Source organism: Candida parapsilosis, contig 005807, assembly GCF_000182765.1.
Source record: "Candida parapsilosis strain CDC317 annotated contig 005807".
NCBI classification, from domain to species: domain Eukaryota; kingdom Fungi; phylum Ascomycota; class Pichiomycetes; order Serinales; family Debaryomycetaceae; genus Lodderomyces; species Lodderomyces parapsilosis.
In genome coordinates, this window is record NW_023503280.1 from 1,058,077 (window position 1) to 1,080,429 (window position 22,353).

General features: G+C 39.7%; 9 protein-coding genes across 9 annotated transcripts; 4 read left to right on the top strand and 5 right to left on the bottom strand. All coding sequences in view use genetic code 12, as the record gives it.

Moving 5' to 3' along the window:
- Positions 1 to 701: 701 nt before the first annotated feature.
- On the top strand, positions 702 to 2,747 carry TKL1 (transketolase; the record flags this gene model as incomplete). The annotated part of the gene is made up of 1 exon (XM_036808353.1): positions 702 to 2,747. One exon carries the CDS (start codon positions 702 to 704, stop codon positions 2,745 to 2,747), a length of 2,046 nt encoding a protein of 681 aa, XP_036665098.1.
- A 76-nt stretch (positions 2,748 to 2,823) lies between these two features.
- ADH2 (alcohol dehydrogenase) lies at positions 2,824 to 3,876 on the bottom strand (the record flags this gene model as incomplete). The annotated part of the gene is made up of 1 exon (XM_036808354.1): positions 2,824 to 3,876. One exon carries the CDS (start codon positions 3,874 to 3,876, stop codon positions 2,824 to 2,826), a length of 1,053 nt encoding a protein of 350 aa, XP_036665099.1.
- Positions 3,877 to 4,889: 1,013 nt separating this feature from the next.
- HEM14 (oxygen-dependent protoporphyrinogen oxidase) lies at positions 4,890 to 6,491 on the top strand (the record flags this gene model as incomplete). Its single annotated transcript, XM_036808355.1, has 1 exon — positions 4,890 to 6,491. One exon carries the CDS (start codon positions 4,890 to 4,892, stop codon positions 6,489 to 6,491), a length of 1,602 nt encoding a protein of 533 aa, XP_036665100.1.
- Positions 6,492 to 7,535: 1,044 nt separating this feature from the next.
- Positions 7,536 to 11,492, top strand: CPAR2_804770 (oxysterol-binding protein related protein; the record flags this gene model as incomplete). Its single annotated transcript, XM_036808356.1, has 1 exon — positions 7,536 to 11,492. The coding sequence occupies one exon, from the start codon at positions 7,536 to 7,538 to the stop codon at positions 11,490 to 11,492; it is 3,957 nt and encodes a 1,318-aa protein (XP_036665101.1).
- Positions 11,493 to 11,892: 400 nt separating this feature from the next.
- On the bottom strand, positions 11,893 to 15,786 carry ECM21 (Ecm21p; the record flags this gene model as incomplete). The annotated part of the gene is made up of 1 exon (XM_036808358.1): positions 11,893 to 15,786. One exon carries the CDS (start codon positions 15,784 to 15,786, stop codon positions 11,893 to 11,895), a length of 3,894 nt encoding a protein of 1,297 aa, XP_036665102.1.
- Positions 15,787 to 17,345: 1,559 nt separating this feature from the next.
- SFH5 (Sfh5p) lies at positions 17,346 to 18,470 on the bottom strand (the record flags this gene model as incomplete). The annotated part of the gene is made up of 1 exon (XM_036808359.1): positions 17,346 to 18,470. The coding sequence occupies one exon, from the start codon at positions 18,468 to 18,470 to the stop codon at positions 17,346 to 17,348; it is 1,125 nt and encodes a 374-aa protein (XP_036665103.1).
- Positions 18,471 to 18,812: 342 nt separating this feature from the next.
- On the bottom strand, positions 18,813 to 19,496 carry CPAR2_804800 (uncharacterized protein; the record flags this gene model as incomplete). Its single annotated transcript, XM_036808360.1, has 1 exon — positions 18,813 to 19,496. The coding sequence occupies one exon, from the start codon at positions 19,494 to 19,496 to the stop codon at positions 18,813 to 18,815; it is 684 nt and encodes a 227-aa protein (XP_036665104.1).
- Positions 19,497 to 19,811: 315 nt separating this feature from the next.
- Positions 19,812 to 21,053, bottom strand: CPAR2_804810 (uncharacterized protein; the record flags this gene model as incomplete). The annotated part of the gene is made up of 1 exon (XM_036808361.1): positions 19,812 to 21,053. The coding sequence occupies one exon, from the start codon at positions 21,051 to 21,053 to the stop codon at positions 19,812 to 19,814; it is 1,242 nt and encodes a 413-aa protein (XP_036665105.1).
- Positions 21,054 to 21,661: 608 nt separating this feature from the next.
- TVP18 (Tvp18p) lies at positions 21,662 to 22,183 on the top strand (the record flags this gene model as incomplete). Its single annotated transcript, XM_036808362.1, has 1 exon — positions 21,662 to 22,183. One exon carries the CDS (start codon positions 21,662 to 21,664, stop codon positions 22,181 to 22,183), a length of 522 nt encoding a protein of 173 aa, XP_036665106.1.
- Between the last annotated feature and the right edge of the window lie 170 nt (positions 22,184 to 22,353).

Below are 22,353 nucleotides of genomic sequence, written 5' to 3' on the forward strand. Positions count from 1 at the left end.
AACTTTTCCAACCAAAAGCTTTTCCGGAATGGGTAACAAAGTCATTGGGTGGTGGTAAAACTACTGCCCTCTGTCGCTAGAGCCGCTTTGGTGTAGCTATACAGTTGAGCCGTTCTGTGTGTGTGTGTGTGTGTATGTGTGTGTAAATATGCGTTTAAAGAGTAACATCAATGTGTCAAATCAAGTATGTCTGCGTTTGAAGTGAATATAGCAAAAGAATGCAACATTATGTAATGAGGTTTTGATGAAAAAGAAACCTTTTTTTTTTTTCACTGTTGTCCGAAATGTAACTTATTGACAATAGCTTTGTGCGAAGTAGTAGTTGTTGATGAAAAAAATTGCCCCATATTTCATTCACAATTGGGGCGGGGCGATCGAGATGTAGCCTAGATCAAGTTCTCTACAGGTTAGGACATCAATTTTGCTATTTCAGGGTGTCTCGGAAAGATTGTAGTTACAAATCCGTTAAGAAATTCAAGTTCTCTATTACTACTATTATGTAATTGATTAATAAATTGCGTATGTATATGCAGGATTTGCCATTTTGCCCATTTTTTTTTGATTTCCTCCGACAAAAACGTGAATTTGTCAAATTTATAGCAATTTATTATAAATAACAATTGCTTCCTTTCTTCTTTCTTCTCTTCTTCTCCTTCTCTTCTTCCAACAATTGTACTCAAACCAAAAGAATTCAAACTACAATGTCTGCAATTGATAAGTTATCCGTCAGTACTATCAGAGGTTTATCCGTTGACGCCGTCAATGCCGCCCAATCTGGTCACCCAGGTGCTCCATTGGGTTTAGCCCCAGCTGCTCATGCTTTGTTTAGAAAGATGAAGTTTAACCCACAAGACCCCAAATGGATCAACAGAGATAGATTCGTCTTGTCCAATGGTCATGCTTGTGCTTTGTTATATTCCTTGTTGGTTTTGTATAAGTACGATTTAACTGTTGATGACTTGAAGCAATTTAGACAATTGAACTCCAAGACCCCTGGACATCCAGAAAGATTGGACACCCAAGGTGTCGAAGTCACCACTGGTCCATTGGGTCAAGGTATTTCCAATGCTGTTGGTATTGCCATTGCTCAAAAGCAATTTGCCGCCACTTATAACAAGCCAGATTTTCCAATTTCAGACTCCAAAATCTATTCATTTGTTGGTGATGGTTGTTTAATGGAAGGTATTTCTTCTGAAACTTCTTCTTTGGCTGGTCACTTACAGTTGGACAATTTGATTGCATTTTGGGATGACAATAGAATTTCCATTGATGGTGACACTGCTTGTGCCTTTACTGAAAATGTTCCAGAAAGATACAAGGCATATGGATGGAAAGTTTTGGAAGTTCATGATGCCAACACCAACATTGAAGCCATCTCTGATGCCATTGATGAAGCCAAGAAGATCAAGGGTGCTCCAGTCTTAATTAGATTGGTCACCACTATTGGTTACGGTTCCGAACTTGCCGGTACCGGAAAAGTTCACGGTGCTCCATTAGCAGCTGACGATATTAAGCAATTGAAAAAGAGCTGGGGTTTTGATGCTGAAGAACAATTTTTCATTCCAGATGAAGTTGCCAACTACTTTGCCGAAAAGGTTGAAGAAAACAAGAAGGAACAACAAGCTTGGGAAAAATTGTTCAGTGAATATAAAGCTAAATATCCAAAGGAGGGTGCTGAAGTTCAAAGAAGATTGGATGGTAAATTACCAGATGGATGGAAGAAGGCCTTACCAACTTATACTTCCAAAGACAAGCCAGCTGCTACCAGAAAATTGTCAGAAACAGTCTTGAATGCTTTGTATCCTGTTATTCCTGAATTGATTGGTGGTTCTGCGGACTTGACTGGTTCTAACTTGACGAGAGCTGCCAACTCTGTTGATTTCCAACCACCATCTACCGACTTGGGTAACTATTCTGGTAGATATATCAGATATGGTGTAAGAGAACACGGTATGGCTGCCATTATGAATGGTATTGATGTTTTCGGTGCCAACTACAGAAACTATGGTGGTACATTCTTGAATTTCGTTTCATACGCTGCAGGTGCCGTTAGATTGGCTGCATTATCACACCAAGGTGTTATCTTTGTTGCCACTCATGATTCTATTGGTTTGGGTGAAGATGGACCAACCCATCAACCTATTGAAACTTTGGCTCATTTAAGGGCTATTCCAAACATGTCAGTTTGGAGACCAGCTGATGGTAATGAAGTTTCCGCTGCTTACATTTCCGCCATTGAAGGTCTTGATCGTCCAACTGTTATTGCTTTGACCAGACAAGGTGTTCCTCAATTGGAACACTCTAGCATTGAAAAGGCTTTGAAGGGTGCTTACACTGTCTGGCCACAAGAAAAATCAGACATTATTATTATTTCTTCTGGTTCTGAAGTTTCCATCTCCATCGATGCCGCTAAGGAATTGGAAAAGAAGGGAGTTAAGGCTTCTGTTGTTTCCGTTACCGATTTCTACACTTTTGACAAGCAACCAATTGAATACAGATTGGAGGTCTTGCCAGATGGTGTTCCAATCTTGTCGGTTGAGGTCTTGTCCACTTTCGGATGGTCCAAGTACTCTCATGAACAATTTGGTTTGAACAGATTCGGTGCTTCAGGAAAAGCTGGTGATTTATACAAGTTTTTTGAATTTACTCCAGAAGGAATTGCCAAGAGAGCTGAACAAACTATTAAATTCTACAAAGGAAAGACAATCTACTCTCCATTACACACCGCTTTTGAAGAGTTGAAGTAATCACTGTGTTAGGTTTGATAGTCCTTGAGTATTGGATGTAATTCAAATATAGAACGTTTTCATTAAACCATCTCATTTACTTGTAAGTATCGAGAACATATCTACCCAATATTTTATTTTCTTCCATCTCTTGAAACACGCGTTCCACCTCCAGCAAACCAACAACTTTAATTGGGCATTTAACCAAACCTCTATGGAAGAAATCAATTGCTTCGGTAGTGTCCCATTTGGTTCCCACATATGAACCTCTAATAGTAACTTGTTTAACAACAGCAGTCAAGATATCAATTGAGAGTTTTGCGTTTGGTGGCAATCCAATCAAGATTACAGTTCCACTGGCTCTAACATAATCCACACTCATTTGAATAGCTTGCTCAGAAGATGCGACATTTAATGCTGCATGAGCACCTCCATCAGTAATGGCAATGATATCTTGAGCAACATTTTTTGATTTGGTAAAGTCGACATATGCTTCAGCACCCAAACTCTTTATAAATTCCCCCTTTTCTTCACCCCCATCAATCCCCACCACTCTCAACCCCATGGCTTTAGCATATTGAATCGCTAAAGACCCCAACCCACCAGCAGCTCCAGAAATGGCAACCCACTGGCCCGGTTTAGCTTCTGATGATTTCAAGCCTTTGTAAACTGTGATACCAGCACACAATATTGGTCCCACTGATTTCAAATCGATATCCAGAGGTAATTTTGCCGCTTGAATGGCGTCAGTAGCACAGTATTGTTGAAAAGTACCATCCATGGTGATTCCATTTAAAGTTTTGGTAGGACAAATAGCTTCATTTGATTGTTGACAATGTTCACAATTCAAACATGTTGCGTTGACCAATTTCACTCCGGCTAAATCACCAACGGACCATCCTTGAACATTCTCACCAACTGCAACTACAACACCTGCACCCTCGTGACCACCAACCAAGGGAAGTTTGTATGGGATTGGCCAGCCACCTTTCCATGCAGTTAAGTCGGAATGACACACACCAGAATACTTGATATTGACGAGGATTTCCGTAGGCTTGATTTGAGGCACTGGAATGTCTTTGTACATCAATGGGCCGCCATTGGTTTCAAATATGACGGCTTTTTGAGTTTTAGGGATTTCAGTAGACATGGTGGGTGTTTCGTTACGTGGGTTAGAAAAAAAGCGACGATGATCTCAAGCAGGATTGGCTATTTGGTTCCATCCTTGATAGGACAATGCCAATCATATTTATAGCACTGTAGATGATTTTGTGGGGTACACTATATAATAATAATTGGTCTGATTTAGTGGGGAAGGGAGGGGGGGGATCACCAAGAAAAATAACTAAACAAAGCAAAAAGTCGGCCTTGTAGAGGTGTTCAATATTTGATGGGTAACGTATCCGGACTTAGCACATAAACTAGCTATGCCACGCTTTTTTTGTTCTACGGACCAACCTTCTCCTTTTGGTGAAATTGAATAACATAATCGATTTTTAACGAATGCAGTCAGCGAGAATCGCATGAGCTGTCAAGGGGGTGTTGATTAAAACGAGCTAATCTTGATGTATCGTGAAGCAATCTACACGTATGAATGTGATGAAAATAGCGTATGCTTCGTGAAATTGAAATGTGGGGAAGACAAAGGAGCTGAATTTAAATCCGATATGTAAACAAGTTACAAAATGGATCTAGATTCCCGCATTACCAACTGTCAAACCTTATCCGTCGTTTGCTAAAATATCATCTTGATAAGCAAGACTCCAAATGTATGAACTTTCTCGACTGTTTCCTGATCAACGAATATACCAAGTAATCTTGATATACATAGTTGTTATCTTCTTGACATCTGCGACCCCACTGGTATATACAAGTACCTTGATTTGACTCCGTCAAAATGATCAAATAGTTATTGCAATGAAAGTTGCTACGCGTGGGTATGGAAACGTTACCTGAACTGAGAACCTTGTCATGACAATGTATCACTTTCTTGGGCTGAATGGCGTGATTATCATTCGGACGCTTGTAATTCGTTGGCAGAAAAAAAAACACTTCACAAGATGCGTGCGTTTCAAGGGCCGCCAATGCGAACAGGCAAGAAATGCAGCCAAGGCTGGTACAGTACAAAGTCATTTAACTACCAACCTACATAGAATAATATACATGTCGTTGAAATCACTACCGAAGAACTCCAATGTCGCTGTATTGGGAGCAGGAATCCTGGGACTTACATTCACATACTTTTTGAGTAAATTGCGACCCGACTTGAACATTGAAATATTTGAAAAATCCAATAGACCAGGTGGCTGGATGTATCTGCCACACCTTCATGTTACTAAAACCGGTGAGTCTATTTTGTTGGAGAAAGGACCACGAACATTACGAGGGATTAAAAATGGGAGTTTGTTTATGATTGATATCTTACGAGACTTGAACATACAAGATCAGGTTGAAGTTATTCACAAATCAAGTAATGCTAATCGAAAATACATAACTGATGCACAAGGTGAAATTGTGCAGGTTCCTAATTCGTTGGCAACGACAATTGATTTCTTCAAACACGTTCAATGCGTTGACGGGAAATTGATCAAAGGGTTGATAAAAGAGCCATTTGTGAAACCATTGGCTCACGACGAGACTGTTGAACAGTTTTTCAAGCGAAGATTTGGGAGCACTGCATTGACTGATAATGTTGCTAGTGCGATCATGCATGGTGTGTATGCTGGTGACATTGGTAAATTGAGTATGAAAAGTGTGATGCCGTTTTTGAAGGATGTGGAAACCCAATCTGGATCCATTGTAAAACACATATTAAGATCAATTGTGAAAAAATCGGCAAAGAAGAATGGGTTGGAATTGCTGACTGAATTGCAATTATATGAAAAGTTGATTTCACCAGGGGCTAATTTCTTTGCCTTGCAAGATGACCTCAAAGCATTTCCTATGATTAAGCTCAAGGATGGGATGGAGACTTTTCCCAAACACTTAGCCAAGTACTTGGTCAACAACACAAACACAAACATCCATTATGGGACTCCAGTTCGACAATGTGATCCTAAATTAGGAGAGGTGAATGGGCAGTCATTCGATCATGTTAGAAGCACAATCAACAGCCACTCTTTAGCTCAAGCTTTACCTCAGGAGAATCCCCTTGTGCCAGATTTAAAGTCAGTTGAATATGTTAGCATTTTCTTGACGAATTTGTATACCAAAAAGCCAGTTTTGTTGCCAAAGAATAAACCAGGTTTTGGATTTTTGAGACCACGTCATCAAAACATTGATAGGAACCCACAAGCGCTACTTGGGACAATATACGATTCAGATATCGAGAATAATGTACAAGGCTTATTTACTGGAGAAAAAGCCACTCCAAATGAGTGCAACAAAATAACTATAATGATGGGTGGTCATTATTACAATTGTTGGAACATCCCATCAAACAAATTGAACTTGAAAATTGTCAGGGATGTGTTGCAGGAGAAGTTGAAAGTAGATCTATCAAAGTATAATATTAAAGTCATTGATGAAGGACAAGAGTTGGAAGTGGATTCAATCGAGCCCAATGATATCGTAATCAGCTACTCCTTGCATAAAGATTGTATTCCGCAATACAATTTGGGATACCAAGAGTTGAAAGCTAGAGCACTTGATGTTTTGGAGAAAAACAATTACAAGCTATCATTTGGCGGCACTGTATTTGCTGAAGGACTCGGGGTTCCCGATTGTGTTAGCAATTCATTTACTGACGCTGTTAAACTCATGTAAATAGTAAACTGTGCTGGCATTGTACACATTGAATCTTCTGCTTATAGAAACAACAATTTCTTCTTCCTCGGGTAGTAAAAGAAGAGGGGTGAAAGTTTTCATCTTGAGGTGTCCCCTCACCATATAACCCACTTTGACTATAGAAACTACCCATCCTGCATTATGTGCGAGTAAATTAGACATTGGCCAATTTAGGGGGAGCATCAGTTAACGATGACCACCAAAACCGAATGAGGAGATTGGTAAGTATGTACTTGGTACGGAGGGGCATGTTAAAAAGGTGGTGTCACCATATCCTCCCACGTCATGACAACTATAGCTGGACAAGACAGGCCCAACGTACTATCATCTTCCTGGTTTGTTGCTTGCTCCCAATCTCCGCGGTTTTAGTTCCAAATTTGAAATTTTCAAGTTTTTGTGTAAGGATACTTCAATCATCTTTTTTGCTATGACGACATAATATTTACTGACATTGCTACCAATCACAGTCTACAATATAGTTGGATACATAGTTAAACTTTTAGATGCCACATCCACAAGTTCCATGAAGGTGTACATAAGATGTCAATAAACACAACTACTCGTAAGCAGGTTTATTTCTCCTTTTTCTATCAAAAACGTAACATAGTTATCACCCAATCTGTTTGTTTATATTATTTAATGGTCTAGTGGTATACAACTTTTTGTGAGAGATTTAATTATTTCACACAGACAGCAATTTATGGAAAGAAGCCAAAGAAACAAAAAAAGTTAAAGTAAATAAAACAGGACAAAACTTCAAACCACACAATTTTGTTTAATTTTCTTTTTGGAAGGAAATAAACTCAATCAACTCCCCCCCTCTTATTAGCCTTATACGACGACACTTACACACCAAGATTATCATTGACATTTGGAAATTACAGTAGCTATAACACTAAAGTGCAACATAGAGAACCATTTAGAGACTAAGAGTTTAAAGATAGACAGTCAATTTCTTCCCCGTTAGACTCAGATCAACTTTTGCATCACAATTTCGATATACATCACAACGCTATTGAAAAAATGACGGAAGCATCACCAGTTAGTGCGTCTTTGCTCCGGTTGAAGCTTTTGGATGCTTTGAGAAGTGGAGATACCTCCAAAATCAACGCAATTATTGGTGAAGTAAATTCTTGCAAAACAACAATTCAAAATCAGGATTTGAATCGTTTAAAACTGACCATTTTACACTATGCGGTACAAGTTGCCACTTTGCCAACAATACAATACTTGATTGATAATGCTCTGAAGTATAAGTTGGACATTAATGCACAAGATCCTCAAGGAAATACACCTTTGCATTTGGCAGCAATCGCGACGAGACAAGACGTTGTCAAGTATCTTTTGTCCTTGCCGGATATCAATGATACCATTGTTAATTTGGATAAAAAACAACCAGTTGAGCTTTGCAAAAACTTGAACCTTGCTCAATTGATGCAATTTGAACGAGCAAAATTTGTTGAAAAATCAGCAACTCAATTGAGACAATTTTTCAGCGAGAGGGATTTTGATAACTTGGAAAAGTTGTTGGTGTTAAACCCAAGAGCTTCAGAGTTGTTGGATATAAATGGTGCCGATCCAGAGTCCGGCAATACAGTTTTACACGAGTTTATCAAAAAGGACGATTTGCCAATGTGTGATTGGATTTTGAAGCACGGTGGTGACCCTTTTAAAAGAGATAAGCATGGCAAGCTACCAATAGATTTAGTCAATTCCAAGGATGAGCCATTAAAGAAGTTAATCAAAGCTGCGACTCGCGATCAAACAATTATGGACCCCGTTGCTGCAACAAACTCTGCCATTAAAAGCGGCAATGCACCAGTTTACAAGGGGTACTTGCGTAAATGGACCAATTTTGCCTCCGGCTACAAATTGAGGTACTTTGTGTTGGATCAGAACGGAATATTGTCGTATTATACAAACCAAGAGGACACAATCAACTCTTGTCGTGGCTCATTGAATTTGGGATACGCCACATTACACCTCGACTCTTCAGAAAAAATGAAGTTTGAAATTTATGGTAAGAATGGTCTTAGATGGCATTTGAAGGCTAATCATCCAATTGAAACCAATAGGTGGGTATGGACTTTGCAAAACGCAATCACCATTGCCAAAGATAACATCAAAAAGAGACATCCATCTAGAGCAAATACCTCTGCAGGTGATGGTACTTCAGCGGAGGAGTTTGATGACTCATCCATTACTGACGACACAGAGTCAGTGGAAAAGAAAAGACACAGACTCAGGATCCCGGGAAGAAACAAGCACAAACGCAATACTAGTCAAATGTCCAAGGAATCAGTTGATGACGTTGCCTTTGATAGATCACGTTCTGGTTTTGGCAATTCACGTGCCAGCACCGATTCTACCATGGCTTCACCAACAGGGAATCCACGCAACCACGTTTCTAGAGCCAGTTTGGATGACAATTACAGTACTCAAGAAATGGACTATGAAAATTTTGATTATGATGCTGATGGAACCGAGCCAGACGATGATGAAAGCGATGCCGAGAATGAGGCTGAAGTCAATCATTTGAATGACGAAATTGCAGCATCTAGAAGAGCTCTACAAGTTGAGTTATCTTCTTTGTTGGAATTGTTTAGTCAGATTATGAACAGTGACACTTTTCAGCCAAATTCCAAACAAGCGGAGGTGTGCATAGTGGGGAACAATACTATCAAAGCAATCAATGAATTACTTGGAAAATATAACCTCAACATTGACGCTAGAGACTCGAAGCTAAGAAGAAACTTGGATAGACAGTTGGAAGTTAATCAATTGTGGGAAAAGTCAATAAGACAATTGGAGCAAGAAATCCAAGCAAGAGAGGAAAAATTAGCTGTGTTCCAGGGCCAAAGAAAGCAATTGAGAAAGTATTTGTCAGGCAGAGCCACTGCGGGTGGAGAAACTGCGGGCACATTGTCACCTGTGGCAACAAGTAACGCCAGAGATGGGGATGCCGTGGGTGTTGCCAGCGGCGAGATTTTGAGCAAGAGCCCAGACGAGACACAAGTTGATCAAATTGATGCTAAACTAGATGCAGTGCAGCACAACCCTCAAGCTCAAGCTGAACCTTTGCACCCGCCACCTCCTGAGTTGGATAACGAAGTTATTGATGAGTTGTTGGGTGATGAATCTGAAGATGAGTTTTTCGACGCTGATGAATTTGAAGAGGAGGAACAAGAATTGGGTGGTGAAGATGAGAGAGAGATTGTTCAAAGTGATGAGATATTGCGCGAGCAAGATGCAAAGCAGCAGCAGGAGCAACCGGAGGCAGTATCTACACAGGAACATGGTGTACCTCCAGAGGAACAACAACAAACTCAAGTACCAAGAGAAGGCGAAGTGCCAGAACCTGAGGCAGTTGCACCACAACAAGAAACTCCAGCCAAGTCACCCCACGCAAGTCCTGATAAAGCTGGTGCTGCTGGTGCTGTCGGTGCTGCTGGTGCTGTCGGTGCTGCTGGCGCTGCTGGCGCTGAAGCTGCTCACCATCAAGGTGTTCAGGAACAAGAAATTGGACCCAATGATGTGCCACATGGCTCTGAGCTGATTGCACCATCTGAGCAAACGAAGGTAGATGAGGCGGCTTCACAAGGTGGTCAAAATGTATCGGCCAAAGCACTTCCAGGCGATGAAGATCTCAACCCACCACAACGCGAGATCAACCGCGCACTACATGAGGAAGGGTCTTATTTGGGTTATGAGAACCCGCCAAGAAAAAAATTAGCGTTGGATGAGGACAATAGACCTAAGGTCGGTTTATGGGGTATTCTTAAGTCGATGATTGGTAAAGACATGACGCGAATGACTTTGCCGGTGTCTTTTAATGAACCTACTTCATTGCTTCAAAGATTGGCTGAGGATATTGAGTATAATGACTTGTTGAACACTGCAGCTGGTTATGATGATTCTACATTGAGATTGATTTATGTGGCAACTTTTGCAGCCACCGAATATTCGTCAACCATTGACAGAATTGCAAAGCCATTCAATCCACTTTTAGGAGAAACGTTTGAGTACTCAAGACCCGATCAAAATTATAGGCTATTTGTCGAGCAAGTCAGTCATCATCCCCCTATCAGTGCTTGTCATGCAACATCCCCCAAATGGGAGTATTATGGAGAAAATGCAGTTGACTCAAAATTTTACGGTCGTTCATTTGACTTTAAACATTTGGGTAAAATGTTTTGTGTAGTGCGACCAAATACTGGAGTCAAGGATAAAAAAGGAAACATTGTTGCTGAAGAGTTGTACAGCTGGAAGAAAGTCAACACGGCCGTTGTCGGTATTATGGTTGGTAATCCAACAGTTGACAATTATGGTAAAATGGTTGTCGAGAATCATACAACTGGTGATAAGATCACCGTGGATATGAAGCAACGTGGATGGAGGGCATCTTCAGCCTATCAATTGTCAGGACAGGCATTGGATAGAAATGGCACACCACAATGGGCATTGGGTGGACATTGGAATTCCAAGATTTTTGCCAAAAAAATCAACAAGGATCATTTGGATTCACTGGGAAACACCAGGAAAATGTCGATTTTGGACGATCCTGGTAAAGCAGGTGCTGGAACCACCTCAACCGATCCATATTCTGGATCCAAGTTTTTGGTTTGGCAAGTTGCACCCAGACCAAAAGTCCCATTCAACTTGACTCAGTTTGCTTTGACTTTGAATGGTCTTGATGATAATTTGAAATCTTGGTTAGCTCCAACTGATACCAGATTACGTCCTGATCAGAGAGATATGGAAAATGGTAATTATGATCGTGCTGCTGATGAAAAACACCGGGTTGAAGTGAAACAACGTCAAGCAAGAAAGTACCGTGAAGAAAACAAGATTAACTATGTACCTAATTGGTTCATTAAAAAGAAGCATCCAGTGACTGGCGACCTGTATTGGGAATATAATGGAAAGTATTGGCCAGCACGTAAGGAACACAAGTTGGAAGGCACAGGAGACATTTTTTAGAATTTGAATAGGCGGGTGATATTCTATTAGAGTAATTTATATAGTAGACTTAGTTATCAATGTAAAGCGGCACCCTTTGTTTGTATCGACGGGGGGCCAGTTTGAGATTGATTTTAGACTCGATTAGTTCGCTTTCCTAGACCATCCTTACTTGATAGTATTGGTAAGACTTATTGAACCACGAAATTGCCCCTGCATTGCTATCTCAAAACTTGATTTCAACTCTCTCGAGGACACTTATTAGAGTTCATACTTATCATTACCCAAAGAATTATTTAACGTTCAGATTTAGATGCAGACAAATCACAAAAATATCATATTACGTCACAACTCTATAGAACTAGAAAACTGTCATTCTTGAAACTTGCTCGTTCAGTGATGCGTCCACCGCCCATTGTTTTCATTCCCGACTCGGTTTTCTATTCATCGGGTTCGATGAGGAAGACGCCATAGGTGAAAAATAACTATGAACAGCGACGACATTAGTGCCTTGTGGGGTAGGTAAAGGTGAAGCTGAAGCTGCAAAGTTGCCGCCCCCATACCGAGCAGCATTGTTACTTGAAATAGTTCGATTTAAATGCAACATATTAGGTGGTAGTCTGCTCGATGATTGTGTACGTATAGTATCGGTGCTAATGTGTCGTAAAAGTGGTAATCTTTGATCAAATGTTGTCTCTTGCAACTCCAAACTGCTCAAATCGTCATCATCAGGATCAGACCCATTTTCATGCTCTATATCACTATCTTCATCTTCCTCGTCCAGGTCGTCAATGTTGCCTTCGTCATCTTCATCATCGACAATAGCGTCCTCGAATTGAGCGTAATTTCCGTAAGGCGTAATTGACAGTGTATCAGACAGCTCGACATCTTGATTGAGACAAGTTACTTTCTTTGGTGACACTTGAGATACATCATCATCATTATCTCCATCTCCATCACCTACATCATCGTCAATATCGTTGTCTTCGCCAGTCTCACTCTCTTCAATAGCATTGCTCGATAAGCTATTACGATCTGGCACCGTTGATGAAGGCGGTGTAGATCTAGCATGGTTTCCAGATCGAAGTTCGCCATTGGTTTCTTCTCCAAAGTAACTTTCCTGGCCTTGTTCACTTCTTTCACCTCTTACCTGTGCGCTCTCTCCCATGAGTGATCCAGCGCTGCCGCTACTTCCTGCCAGACGTAAGCTTGCTCCATCTAAAGAAGACGTTGTTGATGACACGGTTCCATTTACCAGTGGTGTTAAATGTAAACTACCCTGATCTTTTCCAGCACTTGGCGTTCTTGCAAATGACAATGATAAACTTTCCTTAATTGATGGTTTCCGATGTTGCGCCAATTGTCCAATTGCATATATTGACGAGTTTGTGGGAGACATGGCACTCGAGGTGGTTGAGTTTGTATTTGTATTTGATAAATCCTCACTGACTATTTCGTCAATATTGACAGAGTCGAGCAGTGGAGTTTGAGATTCTTCCGTTTGTCGTGATTGTTCTTCATAATCATAAGCCGGCGCTGGCTCATCCGGTAACACTGTAGGAATAGATGGTATTTCACTCAATGGGTCCTCAGCAATGGAGACAGACCTAGTTTTTGGTGAGTTGGGAGCTGATGTTGCCTCTTCAAACGATGGCAACTGATCACCAAAACTATTAATTCCTCGATCATCTTCATTTTGATTCCATGGTTTGATTGAGACTCCATTGTTGGTGTAGTTTGGACCATTTTCCGGCGGTTGAGAGTCCACGACTCCCAAGTCCGTGGTTGTTGTTGTATCAATTTCGTCATATTGAGGTAATTGCACTGATCCTTCGTTACATTTTGAGCTCAACAAAATAAGTGGCGTGTCAACCACAACTTCGTAATGATGCATCTTGTAATCATCCTTGGGATCAGGTTTCGATATCCTAAAGCATACTTGCAATCGATGACTAATTTGAATATGACGATAGTTTGAGTCTGGGTATAATGCCCTCGTTGTCAACGTGTACCCGTTCTTGATATTTTCTGGGGGCATGTGTTTCGACGACATGTCATCCGATAAATAGTTTGACGTATTGGGCGAACGAAAATTCGATTTCGATACTTGTGGTTTACCAGTTTTTGGTTGTGCTCGAGAATTGCGAGTATAAGTACCAGCATGAAGACCAATTTCATCCACATTAGCCAAATTAGTCTCCAAGGCACCAATTATTGGCGAAGTGGGACTACTGGCAGCATCAACTGAAGCCTGGCGTGAACGAGGGGAAGCCTTAGGTGCAGATTGGTTGTTTGTGTGAATTTGGCTAAACAACGACTCGTCATTAACTCCCAGTAAATCGCTAACGCCTGAAGAAGTCAATAATGTTTTGTCGCTCTTTGTCGTCAAGAATGGTAATGCAACATTGATATCCAAAGGTGATGCAATCATTGTCTTGTCCTTGTCATTATCCTTACTCTTCGTATTCCTGCGTGGGTTCAAATCGTTTTCAGGTTCGTAGCATGAAAATAGTAAATTATTTTCAGGGCATTTAATCACTTCTTCCTTATAAGGATCGCCCACAGTGTTGGATGAATTTTTAGTCTTGGTTTTCAACTCACACAATGCAACAACACGTTCTCGAACCTTATTCTCTTTCGATTTAGGGTGCAAATTGTAAGGATCCTCAGAATCGTAATCAAACTCCTTTAATAGATTTTTGGACACATATGTTATTCTTTCCAACACATTGAATTTAATTCTTTTGAGAACAACATGCTTCACTAGAGGTACCAACTTAACATTGATGACATGCTCTGATCCTAAAGATACATATTTTCGTGGGAAAGTAATCATGTAGTGGACAGCATCATTCCAAACACGATTAACGTAAATGGGCTTATCGGCTATTGAATTAGCAAAATTTGGTGGGGTACGAACCATGGGGACATTGTATGATGCGCTAACCTTTAACTTTCTATTCAATTTATCACTGGTTTTGTTGAAATTCACCAGCAATGTGTGAATCAACGAACCGTTTATGGACACGATGCTTGCGGGTATATGCTCTGGCAAGAGTATCGGTAACAAAAATACATAAAGACCAGCTTTATGCTCGGTGTTTTGAAACATAGGACTTCCAGGAAATGTATTGATTGACGTTGAAGATGAACTCAACTCTTCGGTGTTTTCATCACCACTGACCCCTGAATTTGATGTTTTCTTTTTAAAATCAACTAGCTCGTAAGAACGTGTCCGCCTCGCCAAATCCTCGGGGCTAATGTTTTTCAGTTTCACGTCATTCGAGTTCGAGCTACTAATGTAGTAATCCGCATCATTCAAAGTTGTTTTCCACTGCATGGTTCCGATTTTAAATTTTTCCTTTGCAGTTGCTCGATTGTATGGGTCCTTGTATGGATCCCCCATTGGCCACATTATTTGAGTCACTGATTGAAACTTGAATATCAAATCTTTAACAGTTGACAAATCTTTACTCAATTCTATTATAACTGCAAAAGTGTGGGGGATTGGAAGTTCAGAATCAATCTTGGTGCATAAATAGTTTGGACTGTGCAACGAACGCATTCTTTGATATAATGTGTTTGCAACTGGATCCTCAATATGGGTCAAGGACGAGTCCTCACTTGTGTTGTCGCGTGGGGTATTAACTATACTATGGCCCAAATTAGATTGTGTATCACTATCCAGGATTGTAGTACCAGGATCTTCAATATCATCAGTCAAAATCGCTCCTCCATTTTCGACATCCTCATATGTAAAACTTGCCGACGACGCTGGTGGGAGATAAATACAGTCATTTGAATTGGCGACATATACCTTGATGGTTTTAGATACTGAACCCAGTGTTGACGTCTTTAAAGGTATTGGATTCTGTAACCCCAAATCTTTCAACATAATCTGTAGTTTCTTCAGTATGACATATGCAGTTTCCTGTTTAACCAAATCCTTTGTCCTTGGTTTGAAAATGCTAGATGGGGATAAAGTTTGTACATGTGTAACTGAACGTGATCTAGATCTAGACCGTGATCGAGAACTGAAACCGCCGCCACCATCGCTTTTATTTGACGTCTCCTTGTTTTCACGATCGGGCGTGACAAGTGCAAATGATGTAGATCTCAAACGCGAAGATTCTTTTGGTGGTGATAGACTCTTGAAAAATTCGACTTTATGATGGAGTGATGTAGACGTATCTGAGCTATGTCTTCTACCTGAATGACTATTTACAAGCTCCATCATTGAGGAATCATTAGAATGTCGACGGTGAGTAACCTTGTTCTTTAACTTATCAAAGCTGAAACTCCTAGGATGATGCATGTTTCAATATAGTGAGAGCTTTGTAAAATCGTTGTCTGATTAAATAATGATAGCAAAAGAAGTTGTATTTAGTTTATCCGAAAGTCCCCAATCAAAAAAAGAAAAGAAGAAAAAGGATCAACGATTAGTTTGTGCATGCAAATGGTGAAGGTAGATGTGATTAGTTTGTTGATTAGATGATGGCACGTATGTTTATATGTTTGTTCTTATGATGGTGGGGGGGGGGGGGGGGGTGGATGTTTTAGTAGTTATAGTTGGTTTGGTTGAAAGAAAGATATAAAGTAACTAAAGAAGGTGATACCATTGGAGTGTTATTTTTTCTTTGGTTGTAAAAACTAAATGATTACAAAGGAAAAACACAGAAACACTGAAGCACTGAAGCACTGAACAGTGTAGAGAATTAATTAATCAAAACCAATTGTAACTGTTGTATGATTATACAACAGTATCAGTATTAGCATTAGTCATAGAATTATATATTATCACTCCCTAATATCACTTTCATCACCATCATTCTATTTTCAACAACATATTTACAATCACTGATAACACCATACTTTATAATAAAAATAAAAGATTAAAGTTTTACTACTATGCACTCCTCTTTTCGAGTGCCTGTTTGGCTCATTATACTAAAAAGCACTGTGGAAAGCTGATGAAGGGGTCACAGTCCTTTCTTCCCTCTCTTTCTACGTATGTGCGTGTCTGTTCTTCTTTTGAAAGAACAACCGTGCAGTTTGATCGCTCATCAGCCCACATCTAAGCCCTCAATGCTTAACACTTTTGATTTTGTGAAGCATTTATTAAAATCCAAAGGCGGTAATAATATCTATCTCCGGCAAAAATATTGTCACTCTATTTTTGTCATTATTATTATTACCACAGCTCAATATTAGACACTTCCATGCTATGTAAATGATTATGAACATACTTGATTGCTTTGCTCATACATTACATTCAGGGGGTGTAGGTGTTTGCCAAAAGCGTCCACTTTGAGTTAAAGGAAATACGAGAAAAATCTCCGACACAAAAATAGTTGGAAGTCAGTTTAACAAGGGAAAAGAAGAAGAAGAAGAAGAAGAAGAACCTGGGCAGAAAAATAACACGACAAGCGCAGGAGCGTAAGGCGGTTAAAAATTAGAGCTCCTCCGCAGAAATCATTTGCTTTTGAGAAGAACACCAACAACTGTTTCAATAAATGGGAGGGGTTTTTCCCCTGTTTCCAGCAGTCATTCAATATCTACTTTGCCCCTTCTTCCCCCCTTGATTTAGAATTTAGAGTTGTGGGGGAGATTGTTCAAGAAAAAGGGCAAGAATTTTTTTTTTAAAAAAATCTAAATTCTGTTGTCTCCCTTTATGTTCGTGTCACGTTTTCGCAAGTATAACTCCGAGTACATAGTTTAGCTATGTGATGGAGTCCCCAACTAGTTTCTCCTTCTCAAAACGGGTTTTTTCAACCCTGTCACAACTAGGATTCTTCACATGTTGAATACGTCACTCATCATCATTTCGAATTATATTAAACGTATATTGGTTCAACCTACTCTATTCTAGCCTCTCTACTCTACTTCGTCATTCACATGTTTGACTTCATCTTCATCGGCTTTTTGCTTCAATACGTATTCCCCATACTCGCTCAACTTGATTGTATCACTGACGTCCAAACTAAACAAATCACTTCCTTTGGGTTTTAATTTGTCATTGCTACCACCACCATTACCACCTACGCTACCGCCATACAGAACGGGTAATTCACTCTTGGGTAAAGTTTCACTCAAATCACCATGATTCAATACTTGAAATTTCTTTAATGTATCTTCGTTAATGACCCTAATTGTTTTGAAGAATGTGAAAACCCATCCCATAATCAATGGAACATTAATAAAGTATTTAGTACTCAATAATTCAGGGTAATTACTACCAAAAATCTCAATGATTTCCTTTGTCGCTTGTTTCATCCCTGGATCGATCCTAAACATTGACACGTTGTTGTAATCATGGATTTGACCAATTTTATGATTGTCTTTAGAAGTGAAATCGATCAATCGTAACGATTTTTCCATTAATCCAATTCTCCATCTCAAAAATTGACTTCCTGGTAAAACATCGTCAGCAGATTCACTACCACCACTATCACCAAATTTCTCAAAAATCTTTTTCGGATTCTTCAAATTGCCATACAAGTTCCACGTAATGACATGTAAATTATCATCAGCTTTAGAGAAATCAGTAATGACACCTAATGAATTCAACTCTGGGTCAAATTCCTCCTTGAATGCAGCATGCAAAGGTTGAAATTTGTTTCTCCAATTCAAACACTTGATCAATCGTTGAGTGCTCAATTGTAAATCATAGTCATCAGCAGCAAGAAATTTGAGCAAGATTTCATTTCGAATATTGATATCAACATGTGGCTTGTCGCTTGTGTTGATTCTGTATCCGAATATTTCATCGTAGTTGGGATTGTCTAATTTGGCAAGTATTTTAGGGATCAAGTCAATAAGTTTCGCAAGTTTGGTAGCTTGGTCGGTGGTCAATGTGGTTGAATTGATGGTGTTTTTCACATCCTCGTGATCGTTAACTACAGCCTTGACAGGTTTAGAATCATCTTTCGTAGTTGTGACTACACCATTGTCATCACCAATGTCACGAGCATTCGTCGATTTGGGTGCTTCTTCAGCCATAGTCAATTGGTGTATGCAAAATCAGTTACAGTCAGATATATATGTTTTTATCTTTTTAATCTAGAAAACCCTTAATTTAAAAAAAAAATAAACATATGATACACTTTTGTAATTTTTTCTACTGTGCTTTTCACGGCTGAGTATACAAAGTATACAAAATCCGTTCCGGAAAAGAACCTCTACAACCCTTCAGTCTATATATTCTTCACTGAACAAAAGCGTAAGCAAAAGCAAAAGCAAATACAAATCCCACACGATTCATGTAATCAATACAGCCTCACTGCAGAGAGTTAAATGCGCCAAAAGCAAAACTTATATAACTACAAAAAATACACCTCCCCCTTACTTTACCTTTTCGCTTGCCACTAGATCCAACAATTCACCACCATCAACAATCTTAACCTTTTCGTTGAAATCGCCATTTTTCACACGATCAGCAAAAAAGACGGCAATTTGACCCACATCACTAGCATGAATTGATCTAAACAAAGGTGAAAGCAAAGGATTGTGTGTAAACTTAGCCAATTTATGTGCCCAATCTGATTTGCCATTTCTTTTACCTATCAACATACCTGGTCTTAGGATGATTGTGTAATCGAAATTTAATGCAATTATAGCTTCTTCTAGTTCCCCTTTAGTTCTGAAATAGAAAAATGGCGACTTTGTACTAGCTCCAGTGGCAGACACCAAAACACACACCTTAACTCCAGCATCTTTGGCTGCTTTTGCTGCATCCAAATTTACACCATAATCAATCTTTTTGAAATTTTCATCAGATCCAGCCGCTGCTTTAGTGGTACCAAATGCCGAAATGTAAGCAAACGGCGTTGGCTCAACATCTCCGATGATACTGGGCCACTTGTCAGTTTCTGGGTCAACAATCGCATCAATTTTGGAATCGTTGGCAAATTTGGGCTTGCTTCTGGTAAGAGTGGTTATTGTGCTCCACTGAGTGGACTTAAGGGCAGCTTCAATGGCAAAACCACCAACTAAACCTGTAGATCCTAGAATGAATAGCCTGCTCATGGTGATAGGATAGGCTCAAGCTGTGTTTGATTTAATTTGTGAGTTATTCGAGGATGTTTAGAATTGGATGATAGCATTAGTTTCCACATAAGGTAAGGTGAATTGTGTAAATTTATATGTTTGCTTTGCACTTCAGAAATGCGTGGAGAGGCATCTCTAAACGGCGGCACGAGAAATCCGCGGAATTTATAATTCTCTTTTCCTTTATCCGTTAAACAGAATAAAATAACCATTAAACTTTGGTCCCATCTACAAATACGTCTATAAACTCCGATAGTTTGATTGACCTATCTCCACTTACATTGTCTCCTTCACTCAGTTCCGACTTCCAGGCACCAATTTGAACGACAATATATCATTCTTTCCATTGTCTACTGTATCATCTTCACCAACTCTGATTCCACCAACACCCTCAATTGCTGCAATCGTCACATCACCCATAATTTTCCTTGCAACTGATATAACTGGGGTACCACGTTTGACCAATATACAATCGCGGAAAACCGAATCACCACTTGACCCAGTAAAATTGTTTATATTCCTCACAGGGTAAACTGGAACCAATTCCAATAAATCTGCAGCTGCTTGTAGTAATTGTACCACTCCAGTTGATCCAAATCTATACAACACCAAATCTCTGATATTTTCAATCCTGTTTTGTAATTTCTCATCCATTGGTTTCAAGTCAGGGTCATCTGGTAGATCCTCCTTGGTGTCTACAAATTCCGTTCCTGGATCGTACTTGACAAAATGTTGTGCAGCCAATTTCCTCAACAACACTTCAGTGATTGAAGATGTTAGCACTGCTTTTGATTTCGGGTATTTTAATATAATCTTGGATACATTTTTATCCGCGTCAGGGTGATCCATTTTGTTGAGTGATAGCACCGTGGGGAATTTCACCTCCATGAAAGCTCTCACCACCCTCTCCAACATCTCATCATCCCAATCTTGCAATGGAGGTAAATCGGATATCAAATCCAATGCGCGACCAATCATCTGCTTGTTAGCTACGTATCCACCCAATTGCTGCCTTAGCGTCTCCAATGTTGATGATTTCGTTCCAACATGTCTTCGTACAACTGAACCCCACCGTTCTTTTAAATTACCCAAAATCCATTGGAATATTTCATCTTGTAGCCATTCAATATCATTCAATGGATCATAACCTCGAGTAGCTTTCCCCTCAGCATCAGTGGTTCCACTAGCATCAACAATGTGGATCAAACAATCAGCTTCTGTTAAGTCGCTCAAGAATTTGTTCCCCAAACCTCGACCGAGATGAGCATTGGGGACTAATCCAGCAACATCTAAAAGCATGATTGGCACTCCACGTTTCCCGTTTCGACAGTAGCCATAAGTCGGTTTGCATTTCGATTGTTTGTTGAACCTTTGACAAGCGCAATCCACCTCCAAATACCCAGTAGCTTTGTTGGGGTCGATAGTGGTGAATGGAAATGCACCAACTTTTGCATTTGCATCCGTTAATGCGTTCAAGGTGGTTGATTTACCACTCGATGGTTTTCCGACAAGTCCAATTACTATTTCTCTACCCATGGGAGACGTACTGGCTCACTGTGTGTTTTTGGAAGAAGAAGGTTTTCGGTATAATGGGAGGCTGCTTTGGATTTTTTTCACTTTTGAAAAGGCTCTGACGTATTTGGTAGCGCTGTGATGAGAACAACGGCCAAATACCTATTTCAATATTGTATGCCTGACAGTTCATTGAGTGAATCCCATTTTGACAACATTCTCGTCTCCTGTTGCTTAAGTATTGGGTTCAATCAAGTGAACTCATTTTGTCGCAGTATGGACACTTTTAGATTGTAATTTGATTTGTTTTGTTGCAAAAATGAAGCGAATTGTCCAGCAATGCTTAATTGCTTCAATAACTTCTCTGAACTCCTTAACAACATGTAGATTGCCCTCCCAATATCACTTCTTATCTCTTTACTCACTATTGAACTCTTTCATAGGAACAACTGCTTGCCGTTTGCACCTGTACTATATCCTGCATATAGCGCATAGCCCGTTGAAGTTGTTCGAAAGAAAAAGGATTTGAGACAAAAGAAAAAGGAAAAAGAACAACAACGCATTGTTTAGGACACCCTCATTGCAATCAAATATACTCCTACACAAATCAATTGACTTTAATCTAAACCGAGATGGCACTTTGGGAATCATTAGCGAGTAATGTTTTTGGCGGACTTTCAAACGACTTCAAGAAAAAGAATTTTTCCCTATATGGGCAATGGATCAGTATCTTCACCATCTTTTTATGCATAGCATTAGGAATAGCCAACATATTCCATTTCAATTTGGTCATTATTTTTTCAATCATATGTTTGGTTCAAGGGTTAATTGTTATATTTGTTGAAATACCATTTCTTTTGAGAATATGTCCATTGACAGACACTTTTACCAATTTTGTGAGAAAATTTGATGGAAACTTACCAAGATGTGGATTCTATCTGTTGAATGCAGCCATCCAATACCTAAGTTTAACATTGCAAGCTACGAGTTTGATTGTTGTTGCAGTATTTTTCACGTTATCGGCTGCTTGTTATGCCTTAGCCGCAGCCAAGCATCAAGAGTATTTGAAGTCGTCAATCGACGTTTCTGGTACAGGACAGGGAGGTGCTTTAGAGGCACAAGTTGGAGAGCATGTCGTTAGAAATGTGTTGTAGGAAACAAATTGAAAAGAATAAAAAAGAGGAAGAGAAGGTGGCTTTTTGGGTCTCTTTTGTTGTGTAGTGGTCCTGATGTAATACATCAATTAATTGAAGCTTGTATTGGTGATCTCTCTACCCTAATTCGCCTCTCCATTGCGCTTGACTTTTCTTCACCAAAAGCTCAT